The sequence below is a fragment of the Anomaloglossus baeobatrachus genome, chromosome 4, assembly GCF_048569485.1.
Source record: "Anomaloglossus baeobatrachus isolate aAnoBae1 chromosome 4, aAnoBae1.hap1, whole genome shotgun sequence".
In the NCBI taxonomy this organism is placed as follows: domain Eukaryota; kingdom Metazoa; phylum Chordata; class Amphibia; order Anura; family Aromobatidae; genus Anomaloglossus; species Anomaloglossus baeobatrachus.
In genome coordinates, this window is record NC_134356.1 from 542862963 (window position 1) to 542880221 (window position 17259).

Sequence of the window (17259 nt, forward strand, 5' to 3'; positions counted from 1 at the left end):
GCACTGTCCACAGGAGACCCACCAGCATTGTACACCCACGAAAATCCACCACAGGAGTAAACCACATCATAGACCCCACAACCCCACCAAAGGCATTCCCCTGTATTGTATCTTCCCAAATCCCACAACAGGCACTCCCCTCAGCTTTATAGATCCCCCTAAACTCCATCATAGGAATCCCCCTAGCATCCACCTGGCATTATAGACCCTCTAAAAACCACCACATGCATACTCACAGCAGAATAGCCCAGCCCCCCAAATCCCACTACCCTTTGACTCTTTTTATTTGAAGCTTTTCATGGATGCAATGAATAAGAGCTAAAGATGGGAATCATGAGACACATCTCTCTCATGAGTTCCAGCCACTCCATCAAATAGTGAACAGCACTATGGACCGGAAGTGATGCTGACATGTGGTGGAAATGACATCACACCTACCAGGAGCCCATACATTCTACAATCTTCCACTTGTACTGCACATGGCTGCCTCTTTAACAAATGTGAAGTACAAACTGACGTGAAATCTTAAAAAATCATGGACGGTGCATTTCTACCGGATGCGATGAATGGCAGAGAAAAGCACCAGAATGTGGCTGGCTGGATTTAACCCTTCAGCCTTGACTTTGATACCCCTGCTGTAAGGGCTCCTTCAGTTAAAGCAACTGTTAGACCAATAAATGATTACAAATATATAAAACATTGATGCTTATCACACCTAACTACATATTTTGCTATGCTTCCAGAAACCTGCATTTCACATTCTTAAATTTAATGTAGTGGCATATCCTATCTAAAATTACAGTATGGCTGAATTCATTCTATTCCTGGCTGCAGAGTCAGATGGAAATCTGAGCTGTGCACCTATGACAAACTGTGCTGCAAACCTGGCAAACATGATATATTCAATAAAACACCCCTTATAGGAGAGCAGCAGATTCACATCATCTATATAGAGTAGTCCTGTTTCTGCTGTTTTCTATGTTAAACTGAGGGCCGCCATCAGGGCATTACTGCCAACACTGGTGTAAGCACTGCATATAGTGGGATAGGTTGAGACTTACTTATAATAGGAGATGTTGGAGCCAGTTCTCATCCAATATGTTTTTCCCTGAAGAGCTTCCTTCACTGAATATATAACAGGTTGCATGCCTGCATGAACAAAAATCAACATTATTATCCTGTTCTCTTATAGGAGAGCAAAATATTAAGAGCATTGAAGTTCATTGTAGTTTACATTGAGCTCATAGAAGGGGCTTTTTGTATAGAAGAAAAAATATTGTTAGTTACCATGAAAACTGTTAAAGTGTCAAATAAAGTGTTCCATGTGTGTATTGATATTTTAAAGAGACACGCATAAGAGGAGTTCAACTCTCATGGTTGTGCGAACCATGCACTACACTGGACTAAGGGGTACTTTGCACGTTGCAACATCGCTACTGCGATATTGTCGGGATCAAATCTAAAGTGACACACATCGGTGCCGGTAACGACGTCGCAACGTGTAAAGCCTAGATGCGCCGATAAATGATCGCAAAAGCGTCAAAAATCGGTGATCTGTGTAGCGTCAGTCAGTTTCATAATGTCGCACCAATAGGAGATACGATGTTGTTCCTCGTTCCTGCGGCAGCACACATCGTTGTGTGTGAAGCCGCAGGAGCGAGGAACATCTCCTTACCTGTCTCCACCGCCAATGCGGAAGGAAGGAAGTGGGCGGAATGTTTACGTCCCGCTCATCTCCGCCCCTCCGCTTCTATTGGCCGCCTGCCGTGTGACGTCGCTGTGACGCTGCACGACCCGCCCCCTTAGGAAGGAGGTGGGTCGCCGGCCAGAGCGACGTTGCAGGGCAGGTAAGTGCGTGTGATACTGCCGTAGTAATAATGTTCGCTACGGCAGCTATCACAAGATATCGCATGTGCGACGGGGGCGGGTACTATCATGCTCGGCATCGCAAACATCGGCTAGCCATGTTGCAGCGTGCAAAGTACCCCTAACGATGAATTACCAACCGGGTTGCACCAACTGCACAATGCTGACTGCACAGCACCAGATCATACATGAAGAGAAGGGACAAAGCGGAATTATCTAGATGCTGCAGGAAGGAGACGAGCCACATCCAGATAGAATGAAAACTTTTATTGGACTACGCATTTCAAGAGTGGTCCGACCCCTTCATCAGGTGTATACAGACAAGAAATCAAGTTGAAACCAGAAGTTTACATACACTATCTAAAAAAGACACATCTGCATGTCTTTCTCACTGTCTGACATGAAATCAGAATAAAATCAGAGTAAACCTTTCCTGTTTTAGGTGAATTAGGATACCAAAATTATCTATCTTTGCCAAATTCCAGAATAATGAGAGACAGTGAATGTTTTAAGTCATTTTAATTACTTTCTGCAAAGTCAAAAGTTTACATACATTTCATTAGTATTTGGTAGCACTGCCCTTAAACTGCATGACTTGGGTCAAACGTTTTGGATATCCTTCCACAAGCTTCTCATAATAGTGGATAGGAATGTGGACCCATTCCTCCTGACAGAACTGGTGTAACTGAGCCATGTTTGTAGGTGGCCTTGCTCGCACATGCCTTTTCAGCTTTGCCCATAAATTTTCAATAGGATTGAGATCAGGACATTGTGATGGCCACTCCAAAATGATAACTTTGTTATTTTTAAGCCACTTTGTAACCAGTTTGTCATTTTCCATTTGGAAGATCCATTTCCGCCCAAGCTTTAAGTTCCTGGCTGATGTCTTGAGTTGTTTCAGTATTGCCACATTTTCTTCTTTCCTTATGATCCCACCTATTTTGTGAAGTGCACCAGTCCTTCATTCAGCAAAATAACCCCACAAAATGATGCTGACACCCCCATGTTTCAAAGTTGGGATAGTGTTCTTAAACTTCAAAGCTTCTCCCTTTTAATCCAAATGTAACGATGGTCATTATGGCCAAACAGTTGAATTTTAGTTTTGTAAGACCACAGGACATGTCTTCAAAAATTAAGGTCTTTGTTCCTGTGTGCATTTGGAAACATTAATCTGGCTTTTTCATGCTTCTTTTTAAGTAATGGCTTCTTCCTGGAAGAGTTGCCTTTCAGCTTATTTTGATACAGCACTCGCTTCACTGTGGATAATGAGACAATCTTACCAGCTTCTGCCAGCATCCTCACAAGGCCTTTTGCTTTTGTTCTTGTGTTGATATGCACTTGTCTGACCAAAGCACATTCATCTTAGGTACACAGAACTCATCTCCTTTCTGAGCGGTATGATGGTTGGACATTCCCATCTTGTTTGTACTTATGTATAATTGTTTGTACAGATGAATGAGGCATCTTCAAGTATCTGGAAATTGCACTCAAGGATGAACCAGACTTGTGAAAGTCCATAATTCTCTTCCTGAGATCTTGGCTGATTACTTTGGATTTTCCTACGATGCTACACAAAGAAGTAGTGTGTTTCAGGTGTGCATTAAAATACATCCACAGGTGTGTCTCTAATTAACTCAGATGTTGCCAATAAACAATCAGAAGCTTACAAACACATGACAGCATCATATGGGCTGTCCCATATTGCTTAAAGGCATTGTAATCTTAGTGTATGTAAAATTTTGGCTGCTGAAAAGTTATAAAATTGCCTTAAAATATTCTGTCATTATTCTGGCATTTGGCAAATATAAATAATTTTTGTAATCCTAATTGACCTAAAACAGGAAAGATGTATTTTGATTTTATGCTAGATAGTGAGGAAAAACATGCAAATGTCTCTTTTTTAGATAGCATATATAAACATCTGGTTTCAACTGTATATAAAATCAAACAATGAGTTAGTTATAAATTCCATTAACATATAAAAACCATATATTATTCACAAAATTATTCATAAAATTATAGCAATAGATTAATAAATGCAAGCATTCATCAGTGTGGCTGGGTGAGGTCCTGCGTTTCAGCCCCGTTGCTTGAATAGACCATGTTGCAGAACTAGGCACAGCTATCGTGGCATGGCCTCAGGGGCTGGACCCTTTACTTCACTGATGAGAGGGCTCACAGGGTTTAGCATGATCATGATATTGCTAATTTATCAATATAAATTTGTAATTCTATACATTGCTGTTTACACATGTGCAGAATGAAATACAATAACCCTCAGAACTCGTTTTTGCATGAACTTTTCTTTATATAGTTGTTTTTACTTATTAGCTTAGACGGTAATTCTCGTGGGAATGTTACTTTTTCCCCATTCTCACAAGTCACTCCTAATTATAAATAATTAGACCCGATCATAATTCTACAAATTTCTGTAAACACGGAATGTACTTTGATGATTTGTCTAATTAATGAGAGGAGGAACATTGTTTTTGCATTACAAATAGGCAGGACAGTGGCTTGTTTTTCTTTTGAGTCTCATCAAGAAATATTGTCTCATACGTATTTCTTCTGTACGCTCTCATCTCGCTCTGTTGTTGCTTTTAATTAGTTTGCTCGTTGTTATTTGAAAATGCTTCTTATGTGAGTGAGATAAAGAATGAGCAGATAAGAAAGTATATTCCCTGAAAAACTGGAATCATTTACAAATCTGCCTTTTCCTTCATTCTATTAATTTACTTTTCTTTGTAATATAACTCCTTGGGTGGGTCTGCACAAGACGTCTGAGGGTTTTACCTGTGGATTTGTGCAATAGATTACAATTCTAGGCATGAGTATGGGATTTTAATTACTCAGCATGGTGCGGAGCTTCTCCACCTGGAAATCTAGAACATTCTACAGCAAAATCCAGACTGAAAGGCAAGGTTTGCTGCAGATGTGCTGTAAATGTATATTGGAAAAATCTGCAATCTGAGGACCTGGCCTTTGGCTAGTATTTCCTGGGCAGTTTGGGTATTTTTATTTTATATCCGTTGAAGCTTTAGCTTAGGAAAAAAATTAAAAAAAATGTAAAAAAATGGAAACACTAATAATACTCCTTCTATTACATCCACTCATACAAGTGTAATTTCAGCCTATATAGTGTTAAAGGGAACCTGTCAGGTCCAATATGCACCCAGAACCACAAGCAGCTCTAGGTGCATATTGCTATTCCCTGCCTAATGGTCCCTGTATACACTAGCATAAATAAACAGATATTTAGAAAAAGGATTTTTAAAGATAGTTTATTACCGTGTTTTTACAAAAATAGGGAACACAACACATGGGAAAGAGTGAGCACAACTACACCAAACATATACTGGAAAATCCAAGATAATGGAATCAAGCAAGAGGAGTCCCTTGTTGCATGCAAAAAGTGTGAAAAAGTTTATTAGTAACACAGAGAAATATTGTTAAGACCATTTAAAAATGGGAAAGATCAAAAGAATGATCTACCCATGAGCAAATTGGCACATCACCAACCAAAACCTCATGAATTAATATAAAGCATACAAGCTCAAAATAGCAGTACCAAAGGACAGTATACAGCAGTACATAGTCACCAATTGTAGGATTCACATAAATATGGTACAGATCAAAGAGAGCTAATACAATACCAGGTAAGTAAATAGTGAGGGAGGTGGTATGGGTGCGCCTGCCCCACGCGTTACGCCACCATATGTGGCTTCATCAGGGGTAAGTTGAGGAGTGACCAGAGCCTAAATATATATATACAAAAGGACCATTAATAATTACTAACCGGTGGGTTGAATAAACCACTCACCAAGCAGGTGAGGAGGGCAGAATCCTCTGTAATCTCCCTGTAAACTGGAACCAGGCTGTCGGCGTGCGTTCCACAGTGGAATGCAGCACCATGTGATCCGGTCATGTGACCGGAGTGACGTCAAGCCCCGCCCCTCAACTCCTATGGAGTAGGGAAGCAGTTATCAGCGTCATTCAGAGTCTGGTATCACTAAGGATACCACAGATAAGACCCTGAACAGCAGATGTGCACATCTATTGGTTCCATAGTAATGTAATCCTTTTAGTGTAAAACAGGAAACTGGTCACCCCAGTGTGTGCTGAAACAAAAGAACGACTTAATATTTTCTCTGCAAGGACAATACACATTTAGATACAATATAATGCACAGGTGCAAAGCAACAGGAATAAGCAAACAAACAGGTATACATATGGAGCAGAGAATGGGTTAATTGCAGACACAGTAAAGCATCCTTGAGAAAGTTTATATGGAATTCTCATGTTTATAGTGGAACAAAGAGGGGAAGGTAAGGGGGGCCCAATCAAAATGCAGGATAAGAGTGTCTATTTTTTATAGTACCCATTAAATAAAAGATTCTCATTAATGCCATTGGGCATAACTGTATCAAGCTGGAAAATCCACCAGGATTCAGTTCTCAGGAGTGCCGGAGTGGGATTACCACCTCGTATATTGCTCAAAACTTTATCCAAGCCAACCACGGTTGTATTTCCAATTCTGCTCCCATGGTGTCTAAGATAGTGCTGTGCCACTGTAGAGATCGTTCGTCCCTGTTTAAGATGTTTAGAAGCCAACGCAATGTCCGAGAAGTGTTTTTGAATACGATGTCGCAGCTCCTGCGAAGTCTGTCCGACGTAAATAAGTTGGCAAGGGCAGGTGAGAGCGTAAACAACGTTCTGGGACCTACAGTTCACATAATGTCGTAATAGGTACGACCTCTGGGTGCGATGGTTACTAAAATTGGATACAGGAGACATGAATTGGCAAATAGAGCACTGTCCACATGGGAAAGATCCCTTCAAAATGGTTCCTCTCCCAATACGGGTAGTAGGTCGTGTGAAGTGGCTCCTACAAAGGTGGTCCCTCAGATTTGCTGATCTCCTTGCTGTAAGGAGTGGTCTGGAAGAGATAAACTTTTTTAGGTTGGAATCAGACAACAAGATGTTCCAATTTTTATTCAGGGTCTGATATATATCTGACCACTGACAATTAAAAGTGGTTACCAACCGTGGAGAGTCATTTTTGGGCTTATGGTCCTTAGGTTTCAGCAAAGTATGGCGGTCCGTGTTGATGGCTTTCTGGTATGCTCGATGAATGATCTTCCGTGGATATCCTCTCGTTCTGAATCGTTTGGACAGATCCTGTGCCTGTACAAGAAAATCAGATTGTGCACTGCAATTTCTTCTTAAACGAAAAAATTGGCCCACCGGTATACCAACTTTAAGATGTTTAGGATGTGAGCTCTTATAATGCAAAAGACTATTAGTGGATGTGCACTTACGGTAAAGATTAGTTTCAATCTTTTTCCCTTTTATTGCCAATTTCAGGTCCAAAAAATCCATGTTGTCCGATGTAATTTTCGAAGTGAGCTTGATGTTCAGTTGATTACTATTCAAATTCGAGATGAATTCCAGGCAAAGGTCTCTAGGCCCTGTCCACAAAAACAAAATGTCATCGATATATCGAAACCACCCACAGACATAGTCACAACACCACGACGAGGGATACACGCACGTCTCCTCCCACCAACCCAAAACCAGGTTAGCGAAAGAAGGCGCACAGCGCGCCCCCATCGCGGTCCCAGACGTCTGCCTGTAGGTGGTCCGGTCGAAGACAAAGTAATTGTGTTGGAGGATAAAGGCCAGTAAATCCAAAACAAACATACCGTGAGCTGAGATATTGTCCTGGTCATCCTTGAGAAAGGTGGAAACGGCATGTAACCCTTCTTTATGTCCTATGCTCGTGTAGAGAGCCTCGACGTCTAGGGAAACAAGTAAGGTCTGTGGAGGTAATTCAAGACTATCCAAAATTTCCAGCAAGTGCATAGTATCCCGTACATAGGACTTTAAATTGGCCACAAGAGGTTGTAAGTAAAAGTCTATGTAGACACAGGCATGTTCACTTAGACCACCGATCCCTGCCACAATTGGCCTTCCGGGTGGATTTTGAATACATTTGTGCACCTTCGGAAGTAGATAAAACGTTGGCGTTACAGGATGAGTATTATATACAAAGTCTCGCTCCCTCTTACCTATAACATTCCGCGACAATGCGTCAGCAAGCAAGGCATCCAATTTCTTCTGGAACACCGAGGTGGGGTCGGAAGGTAATACCGTGTAAAGAGATGTGTTAAGAAGCTGTCTTTTGGCTTCCTCCACGTAAAGATCCGTAGGCCAAAGGACTATGTTGCCGCCTTTGTCAGCTTCTTTGATGACAAAAGCTGTGTTGTTCTTAAGGGTGACAATAGCATCTCTCTCATCCTGGGTAAGGTTATCATGGGCAGCACCCCTGATCTTAAGTGTAAGTATATCCTGTACCATGGTGTTAAAAAAGACGTTAATAGTTGGGCAAGTCCCAAAAGCCGGTGTTTTTTGAGATGGTCTGTATATGGTAAACGGCTTCCTACCTGAGGGATCCTCAATCTCCTGTAACAGATCAATCAGGTCCTCAAAAGCTCTTTGTTCCATTTCAGGTAAAGATTGTAAGGACGAAGGGTAGAGGTGGTAGTATTTGAACATGAGGCTTCTGCAGAAAAGATAAATATCCTTAATCAGGGTAAATTTATCTAATTTCTGTATTGGTGAGAAGGACAACCCACGTTTCAGGACAGTCTCCTCTGCAGGGGATAAAACGTGATCAGACAGGTTGATTATTTGGAGTGTATTCTCACCAACTATCTCCGATTCTTGTTCTTGTAGCGAGTCTGCATGTATACATTCTGTGTCCGATTCCGTGGTATTCTTTTGTTGTTGGTTCCTCTTCCGGCCACCTCTTCTCCCCCTCCTTCTGCTTCGCTTGTGTCTGTAGATAAAAAATCAGTAGACGAGCCTTCGCCCGGATTAATTGAGTGGCTCTGTTTAGACACAGCGAACCGAGATCTTCTATTTCCTTGATGGCTCCACCTATAGGCATGGTTATCCTCAAAGTCTTTCTTGTCGCGAGCAAATTTTCTCTTTTTGCCGGCAATAATGTCCTTTTCATACTTATCAATGTTTTCTTTCAATTTGACTAAAAATGGTTGTACCAATGTATTATTATCAAAGATGTTAATTTTGAGCTCAGTTGCCTTAATACTTTCTTTGATCTGTACCAGCAAATTACGATCATGTCCTATCAACAGTTCAAGCAATATGCCAGAGCACTGAATGAGACCCCCTTATTTACAAAAATAAGCCCTAGCAGGGATTTTCAGCATTTTAGGAGCAAGGCTTAAATATAAGCCCTCCCCCGAATATAAGCCCTAGTCGCGGATCAATAATGAAGTGTCCATGCAGCTAAAAAAGTTAGATACTGCAGGACACTTCACTATAGACAGCGGGCACCCTGCAATCACACTCACAGACGCCAAGCAGAGGCTGTGCAGTGATCGCACCCCCATACACATCAGATCTCACAGACACACGCAATCAGATCGCACACAAAATCAGATCACACACACAATCAGATCACACACACAATCATCGGATCACACACACAAACATCAAATCACACACACAAACATTGAATCACACACAAACATCGGATCGCACACATACTCACCACATCCAGCAACACCGATTTTTTTCTCGTCGGCAGAATCCTGAGAGGCAGTGCAGTGGAGCGCAAGGACTTGCCGCAACAGGACTTGCGAACACACGTGACTTCCTCCCATCATTCCTTGCGGCCGGAAGCGCTGGATGTGATGTAACGTGATGTGATGTGTGGTGTGGGTGTGCGATTTGCTGTGTGTGAGTGTGTCAGCAGGTTAGCCAGAAGCAGGCAAGGATGGTGTGCAGCACCCACTGGAGATCACAGGAGGACCTGGGAGCCACGCAGACGTCTGGTAAGTATGTGTCTCCTGAGAAGTGGGGGTCTGCTTTTTTTGGGGGTAAACCGTGTTTCTCCAAGAATAAGACCTCCTCCAAAGAGAAGCCCTAATGCCGCTCATTAAACAATCTCGTATTCCCTGCTTTCCCCGCCCACCGGCGCCTATGATTGGTTGCAGTGAGACACGCCCCCACGCTGAGTGACAGGTTTCTCACTGCACCCAATCACAGCAGCTGGTGGGCATGTCTATACTGTGCAGTGAAATAAATAATTAAATTATTAAAAAAAACGGCGTGCGGTCCCCCCCAATTTTAAAACCAGCCAGATAAAGCCAGACGGCTGAAGGCTGGTATTCTCAGGATGGGGAGCTCCACGTTATGGGGAGTCCCCCAGCCTAACAATATCAGTCAGCAGCCTCCCAGAATTGCTGCATACATTAGATGCGACAGTTCTGGGACTGTACCCGGCTCTTCCCGATTTGCCCTGGTGCGTTGGCAATCGGGGTAATAAGGAGTTATTGGCAGCCCATAGCTGCCAATAACTCCCAGATTAATCATGTCAGGCATCTCCCCGAGATACCTTCCATGATTAATCTGTAAGTGACAGTAAATAAACACACACACACACAAAAATATCCTTTATTAGAAATAAAAAACACAAACATATACCCTCGTTCAGCACTTTAATAAGCCCGAAAAAGCCCTCCATGTCCGGCATAATCCAGGATGGTCCAGCGTCGCTTCCAGCTCTGCTGCATGAAGGTGACTGGAGCTGCAGAATACACTGCCGCTCCTGTCAGCTCCACGCAGCTAATGTAGGGAATAGCGCGATCAGCTGAGCTGTCACTGAGGTTACCCGCTGTCACTGGATACAGTGGTGGCCGCGGGTAACCTCAGTGACAGCTCAGCTGATCGCGTGGCTGTCTTCAGTTGCTGCGTGGAGCTGACAGGAGCGGCTGTGTCTTCTGCAGCTCCGGTCACCTCCATGCAGCAAAGCTGGAAGCGACGCTGGACCATCCTGGATTACGCCGGACATGGAGGGCTTTTTCGGGCTTATTAAAATGCTGAACGAGGGTATATGTTTGTGTTTTTTATTTCTAATAAAGGATTTTTTCGGGTGTGTGTGTTTATTTACTGTAACTTACAGTACTCATTCTTACATATAGCTATTGAATTTTTCATGTCAGTATTCACACAGCAGTTTCTGCTATTACATGTATTCCCCTTGCATAGTCACTGGTGTGCATACCTTATCTCCATATAGTGATGTTTTTTTAGGTTTTTGCACCCAGTTCAGACATAGAATGATGTTCCAAACGTTATTCCTTATTTGTTAGTAGTTTTTCGTTTGTGAACCCACCCCACTGACACCTATTGCCAATCCACATGATACGTATATATAGCTTGGGTCTCAGCTTCCCATACACGGTAAGTTTTTTAACTGCATGAGAGGACACACACAAGCTAGGGACCCCAACATAGAGAAATACTTTGGCGTAGTGTTGGGGCTCTATTGCATTGATTAATTCAGTAGCTAAATTTCTCTTTATTCATATATTCATGGCAGTAATGCAGGTTCCATTTTTCCCATTTCATTCATACATATAGCTATTGAATTTTTCATGTCAGTATTCACACAGCAGTTTCTGCTATTACATGTATTCCCCTTGCATATTCACTGGTGTGCATACCTTATCTCCATATAGTGATGTTTTTTTAGGTTTTTGCACCCAGTTCAGACATAGAATGGAGTTCCAAACGTTATTCCTTATTAGACACGCCCACCGGCTGCTGTGATTGGGTGCAGTGAGACACCTGTCACTCAGTGTGGGGGCGTGTCTCACTGCAACCAATCATAGGCGCCGGTGGGCGGGGAAAGCAGGGAATACGAGATTGTTTAATGAGCGGCCGGCTTTTTCAAAATAGTAAAAGCTGCCGGAGCAGAGTGAATGCCGTGCAGCGCAGCGCCGGAGATCGGGGATTGGTGAGTATATGAGAGAGGGCTGCTCAATTCAGTTACTCAGGAGTTTAGCGGTCACCGGTGAGTCCTTCACTGGTGACCGCTAATCAGGACGCGACACAGACAGAGCCGCAGCATGACAATGAAGTCGGGTGAAGTTAACCCGAGTTCATTCTGATCGTGCGGCTCTTTCTGTGTCTGCTGTCATCTGCTATTCAGCTCTGCTACATGGCTGTCTGTGTCTGCTGTTAACGGCCATGTAGCAGAGCTGAATGGCAGATGACATAGTAAAAACGCATCCCTACACATTACACACGCTTGGCAAGTCAATAAATTAAAAAAAAAAAAAAAAAAAAAAAAAAAGGGTACCCAATGCATACGTCACAGAACACATGATCTAAGGGATCGCACACAAAATTGATCAATTTAACATAGACTACTAACGCACGTGTGACAGCAAATGAACGACCTACGTGTGATCTCATTAGATCACATATGCGATCTGAGCGTGTCACATCGCAAATGTGATTGCACAACAAATTGCAACGTGTAAAGAAGGCTTAACAGTGGCGGGCAGATTGGAGATCAACCCACTACTGTTAACCAGTTAAATCCTGCTGTCAATCTCTGACAGTGTAATGTAAGCACTCCGGCAATGGCGCCAATAGGTTGCCATGTCAGCCGGGATCAGCTGATGACTCCTGTGTTTGTCAAGAAAATTTTACTACCAACATCAACTGAGAGCTGGAATTCATAGGTATTCATCATTTCTGCTGTACAGAGAGGTGCTGGTGGACTGTTCTGTACAGCACAAGTGATCGGAAGATCACAGCTTCAAGTCCCCTAAGGGCACTAGTAAAAAAAAAAAAGATTGAAAAAATAATAAAAAAACAACACGAACATTCAAACAACTCCCCTTTTGCCTCATTAAAAATAAAACAATAAAAAAATACTCAGGTTTTGAATCGCTGCCTTCAGAAATGTCTGATCTATCAAAATATAAAATAAATTAATCTGATAGGTAAACAGCGCAACGGCAAAAGAAAAAACTCCAGAATTACATTTTTAGTTGCTGAAACACTGCAATAAAATGTAATAAGAGGCTATCAAAGCATTGTATCTGCCCTAAAATGGTATCAATAAAAATGTCAGCTCAAAACACAAAAAATGAGACCCAGATCCCAAAAAATGAAAATATTACAGTTCTCAAAAGAAGGCGCCAAAAGCAATTTTTTTTTTAGAAACATCTGAATTTTCTTCATCACTGCTACTATACATGTTTGGTACAGTATTTACATACTGTATTTTCCAGTGTATAAGACGACTGGGCGTATAAGATGACCCCCAACTTTTCCAGTTAAAATATAGAGTTTGGGATATTTGGTATATACTCCAGTGTAAGCCAATCCCAAAAATGTGCCCATTGTTTAGTGAAATCCCCTGCTGTAAGGTAACGTGCAGTTGAAGTGATGAGCCAGGGAGGCCTCTGGCTGTGTAGTCGTGACCTCAGTGATTTCAAGGCACAACCCTGGCTCCACCACTCCTTCAATGTTGGGGACTGACTTGGTGAGACAATGTGGGTCAGTATCTTCGTCGGAAGGTGCACAAACAGTCCTCAGGCAGAAGTTGATGCCAATAAAAGATAACATTTATTTTGCACAGATACAATCCGGTCAGCAGAATTCGGCAATTTCTGTGGAGCTGGGGACAACCTGCCCAAACGCGCCCTCTAGTGGGGATATGCCCTGGGTACTCCGCTTCTCCGGGCTCCCACTCCTAGGTCAAGCACACACCAGGCCCACACCAGCGGAATCAGACCTTGAGGTTGCGTACTCCTCCGTTACTCCGGTGTCCCCTGATGTTCCGCTCAAACACTCTGCCACCGATGGTCACACACTGCTGTCCCGGATCCGACTACTTTCCACACACACAGCCCTTCCCTAGACATCCAGCCGACTCCTCCTTCCCCGGTGGCAACAGCCGTCCCACCCGGCCACTAGGGGGTGCCCTAACACAACATACAATAATAAAAAAATCAACATTTTTAATAATTACAATTCCGGGTAAACTATGCTGGTACTAGTAGGGGGTAGGCTCACCCACTACATGCCTCCCCTCTTAAAATCCGAGCCTCCCGGCACGGCTCTTCTTTAAAACACACATAACGTACATAAAAACCTTCAGCCCAGTCCACAATAGGCGCAGCACCCGCAAGGGCACCAGTCCCGCGTCCGGCGGCTTTAGCGGCGCTCCCGGTCTTTAGGTAGCGCTCAGAGACGCAGTAGCGCTCCCGGTCCTTAGGTGGCGCTCAGAGACGCAGTAGCGCTCCCGGTCTTTGAATGGCGCCCGGAGGCTCAACAGCGCTCCCAGTCTTAGGTGGTGCCCGGAGGCTCAACAGCGCTCCCGGTCTTAGGTGGCGCCCGGAGGCTCAGCAGCGCTCCCGGTCTTTCGATGGCGCCCGGAGACGCAACAGGTATAAGAACTTGCAACAAAAACTTCTGCCGGTTAAACAACACTACCGGACTTCAAACAGGTTGACTGAAGAGATTTACTCTGGAGGCCAGGACCGTTTCCACTCCTCCGCCTGTGCCTGTATATAGGCTCCCAGAGACTGCCCCGGCTGGCGGCGTATCCTTCGGAAGGACACGGGGGCAAAGGGTGGCTCCGCTGACGCAGCTGCTTCAACTCCTGGCGGGGGTGATGGTGTCGCTACCCGGGATGGTGGTGGTGCGGGTGGCGGCGCGTCCAGAACGATGACCGGTTTATTGGTCACATGCTGACTCACTGTTACCACTGGGGGAACCTTCTCCGGGTCAGCGGTCGGGCCAGATGATGCTTCCGGGGCAGCAGACAAGGTGCGCCGGGAATGAGAGGGCGCGGACGGGACCGGTCTTGGATGGCTCCGGCGCCGCTCCTGTTGCTCCTCCCACTCCAGCTCCTCCTGCCACTGGGCCGCTTCCCGGGCGGTCGGCATCCGATTAACGGCAACGGCAAACAGGCCGCGACTTCCTGCGTCCGGCAAGAATTGGACTTTCTCGCCCGGCCAAAGTGTATGGAGTCGCTTGGGCAGCCCCTCCACATCCAGATGGACTCTATTATAGAAGTAGTCGTCCCCGGTCTCTACTTCTCGGATGAACCCGTATCCCTCCTGCTGGTTAAATTTCACCACCACTCCGGTGGTGAACTGCAGGGCAAGCTCCTCGCCGCCGGGACCGAACAGCATTTCCCGGACGACGGTTTCAGCCATCAGGCGTTCTCTGACAGGGTCGGGTACCGGGGATGGAGCTCTGGGGTGCTGCACAGGGGAAGGGATGATGACCGGATCCCACACAAAACCCAGGTGATCCTCCTCCGGCTGCTCAGCTAGCTCTTCGGCCGGCACTCCATATGAGGCAGTTGGTGCGGCAGCGACGGTGCCCGGCTGTAGGGTCTCCCAAGGGGGGGCGCGTGGCATACGTTGCCCGGACCTCCGTGATCGTGCCTCCGGTCTTTGCATCCCACGTAGTCTTCCATGACACCTTTTCGGGCCGCGTGGAACCTCCCGGTCCAATCGGCAGGTCCACAAGGGAGGCTTCACTTGCAGCCGCAAACTTAGGCCGCCCTCGGCCTAGACTGACCAGAGCCATGGTGGTAGCAAGCTCTTCCGGTTGTCCCGACATCTCCATATCTGTCTCTGTTGGCTGTATGACCAATGGCGACTGTGTCAAAGTTGAGACTGAGGGAAGAGGAGGCGGACCTTCGTTTCCCGCTCTTAAACAGAATCCTCCCCCAGCCTCATACATCCTCTTGACTCATCCGCGGCGGTACTTCTTTTTCTTCCGAACACCGCCCACTTCGTATCTTTTCTTCAATGCCCTGGAACTGGCGCCTCCCCTCTTTGGGCGGAGTACTCTGTACCTCTTCCTTGGTACCGGCCAGCCCCAGGCTCTTCTTTCGGCGCCAACTTTTCGCGCCTTTTCTTCCACTTCACAGATAACGGCCCTCTTGCCGCCATCTTGTACCCGGTCCAACGCTACGGGCACTGTGTTCTCTTCCCACCAGGGGACTGGAAATCTTCCCTCGTAGTCGGGATCCTGTGTCCCAGGCACGACCTGATCTCCAGTTTCTTGGGTCCCTGGCAGGGGACTCGCATCCTGCCGACTACGCCACATGAAGTGATGAGCCAGGGAGGCCTCTGGCTGTGTAGTCGTGACCTCAGTGATTTCAAGGCACAACCCTGGCTCCACCACTCCTTCAATGTTGGGGACTGACTTGGTGAGACAATGTGGGTCAGTATCTTCGTCGGAAGGTGCACAAACAGTCCTCAGGCAGAAGTTGATGCCAATAAAAGATAACATTTATTTTGCACAGATACAATCCGGTCAGCAGAATTCGGCAATTTCTGTGGAGCTGGGGACAACCTGCCCAAACGCGCCCTCTAGTGGGGATATGCCCTGGGTACTCCGCTTCTCCGGGCTCCCACTCCTAGGTCAAGCACACACCGGACCCACACCAGCGGAATCAGACCTTGAGGTTGCGTACTCCTCCGTTACTCCGGTGTCCCCTGATGTTCCGCTCAAACACACTGCCACCGATGGTCACACACTGCTGTCCCGGATCCGACTACTTTCCACACACACAGCCCTTCCCTAGACATCCAGCCGACTCCTCTTTCCCCGGTGGCAACAGCCGTCCCACCCGGCCACTAGGGGGTGCCCTAACACAACATACAATAATAAAAAAATCAACATTTTTAATAATTACAATTCCAGGTAAACTATGCTGGTACTAGTAGGGGGTAGGCTCACCCACTACACAGTAATGAGCACATTGTTTAATAATGACCACCTGCTGTAATGTGCCCATTGTATAGTAATGTGCCCTGCCCTGTCCTTAATGTCCTGTGCAGTAATGTCTCCATTGTTTAATAATGTCCTCCTGCTGGTTCCCTTCTATCCCCATCATGCAGTTGTTTACACACAATAAAAGATATTCTCACCTGTCCTCCATGCCTGCCTTGCCTCCAGCTGTTTCTTGCAGTCCGCAGACAGACTCCTCTGTGATAGCGTGAACAGAGCGGCCGCTGCAAGATGTCATCATGGCTTTACTACAGTTGAATGCTTTCCACAAAGCATTTAACTGCAGTAAAGCACGTCCAATACACAGGGCTGCTGCTACTGTCAGTGCTTTATTGCAGCTGAAGTCTTTGTGGCACCGTAAAGTATTCAACTGTAGTAAAGCCATGATGACATCCTGCAGCGGCTGCTCCATGCACCAGATGCTATCACGGAGGAGTCTGTGTTTGCGGACTGCAAGAAACAGCTGGAGGCAGCGCAGGCTCGAAGAAGAAGTGAGAATATATTTTATTGTGTGTAAAGTGATGACACCCGACGTATAAGACAACCCCCGATTTTTTAGAAGATTTTTAGGGCTAAAAAGTCGTCTTATATCCCGGAAAATACGGTACTTTTACTGACCTGGAGAATCATACTACCAGGTCAGTTTTTCCATATAGTAAAATATATAAATAAATAAATAATTTAAAAAAAAAAGAATCGTGGAATTGCTGTTTTTTTTTTCAATTTCACCACACTTGGGGTTTTTTTTCACTC

At 45.2% G+C, this 17259-nt stretch overlaps 2 protein-coding genes across 2 annotated transcripts in view; both read right to left on the bottom strand.

Annotated features, from left to right (window-relative positions):
* The window catches only part of AGBL1 (AGBL carboxypeptidase 1), a 1396462-nt gene that overhangs the window by 946096 nt on the left and 433107 nt on the right, over nt 1–17259 (bottom strand). Inside the window, exon 15 of the mRNA XM_075345952.1 lies at nt 1062–1149. Within this exon, the coding sequence (XP_075202067.1) occupies nt 1062–1149 (88 nt within the window). The remainder of the gene's footprint in view (nt 1–1061; nt 1150–17259) is intronic.
* LOC142301159 (uncharacterized) lies at nt 6255–8421 on the bottom strand. The gene is made up of 5 exons (XM_075342193.1): nt 7935–8421; nt 7569–7664; nt 7185–7334; nt 6911–7050; nt 6255–6802 (listed from the first exon to the last, which is right to left on the bottom strand). Exons 1-4 carry the CDS (start codon nt 8419–8421, stop codon nt 6941–6943), a joined length of 843 nt encoding a protein of 280 aa, XP_075198308.1. The 3' UTR covers nt 6255–6802; nt 6911–6940.

Bases quoted from the DNA above. Each gene is read 5' to 3' on its own strand.
- LOC142301159 (XM_075342193.1), bottom strand. From the start codon at position 8,421: ATGTTCAAATACTACCACCTCTACCCTTCGTCCTTACAATCTTTACCT. The intron at 7,665-7,934 runs GTAAGAGGGAGC...TTGTTTCCCTAG, and splicing joins ATTGTCGCGGAATGTTATAG to ACGTCGAGGCTCTCTACACG. The intron at 7,335-7,568 runs GTATGTTTGTTT...TTTTGTGGACAG, and splicing joins GGACAATATCTCAGCTCACG to GGCCTAGAGACCTTTGCCTG.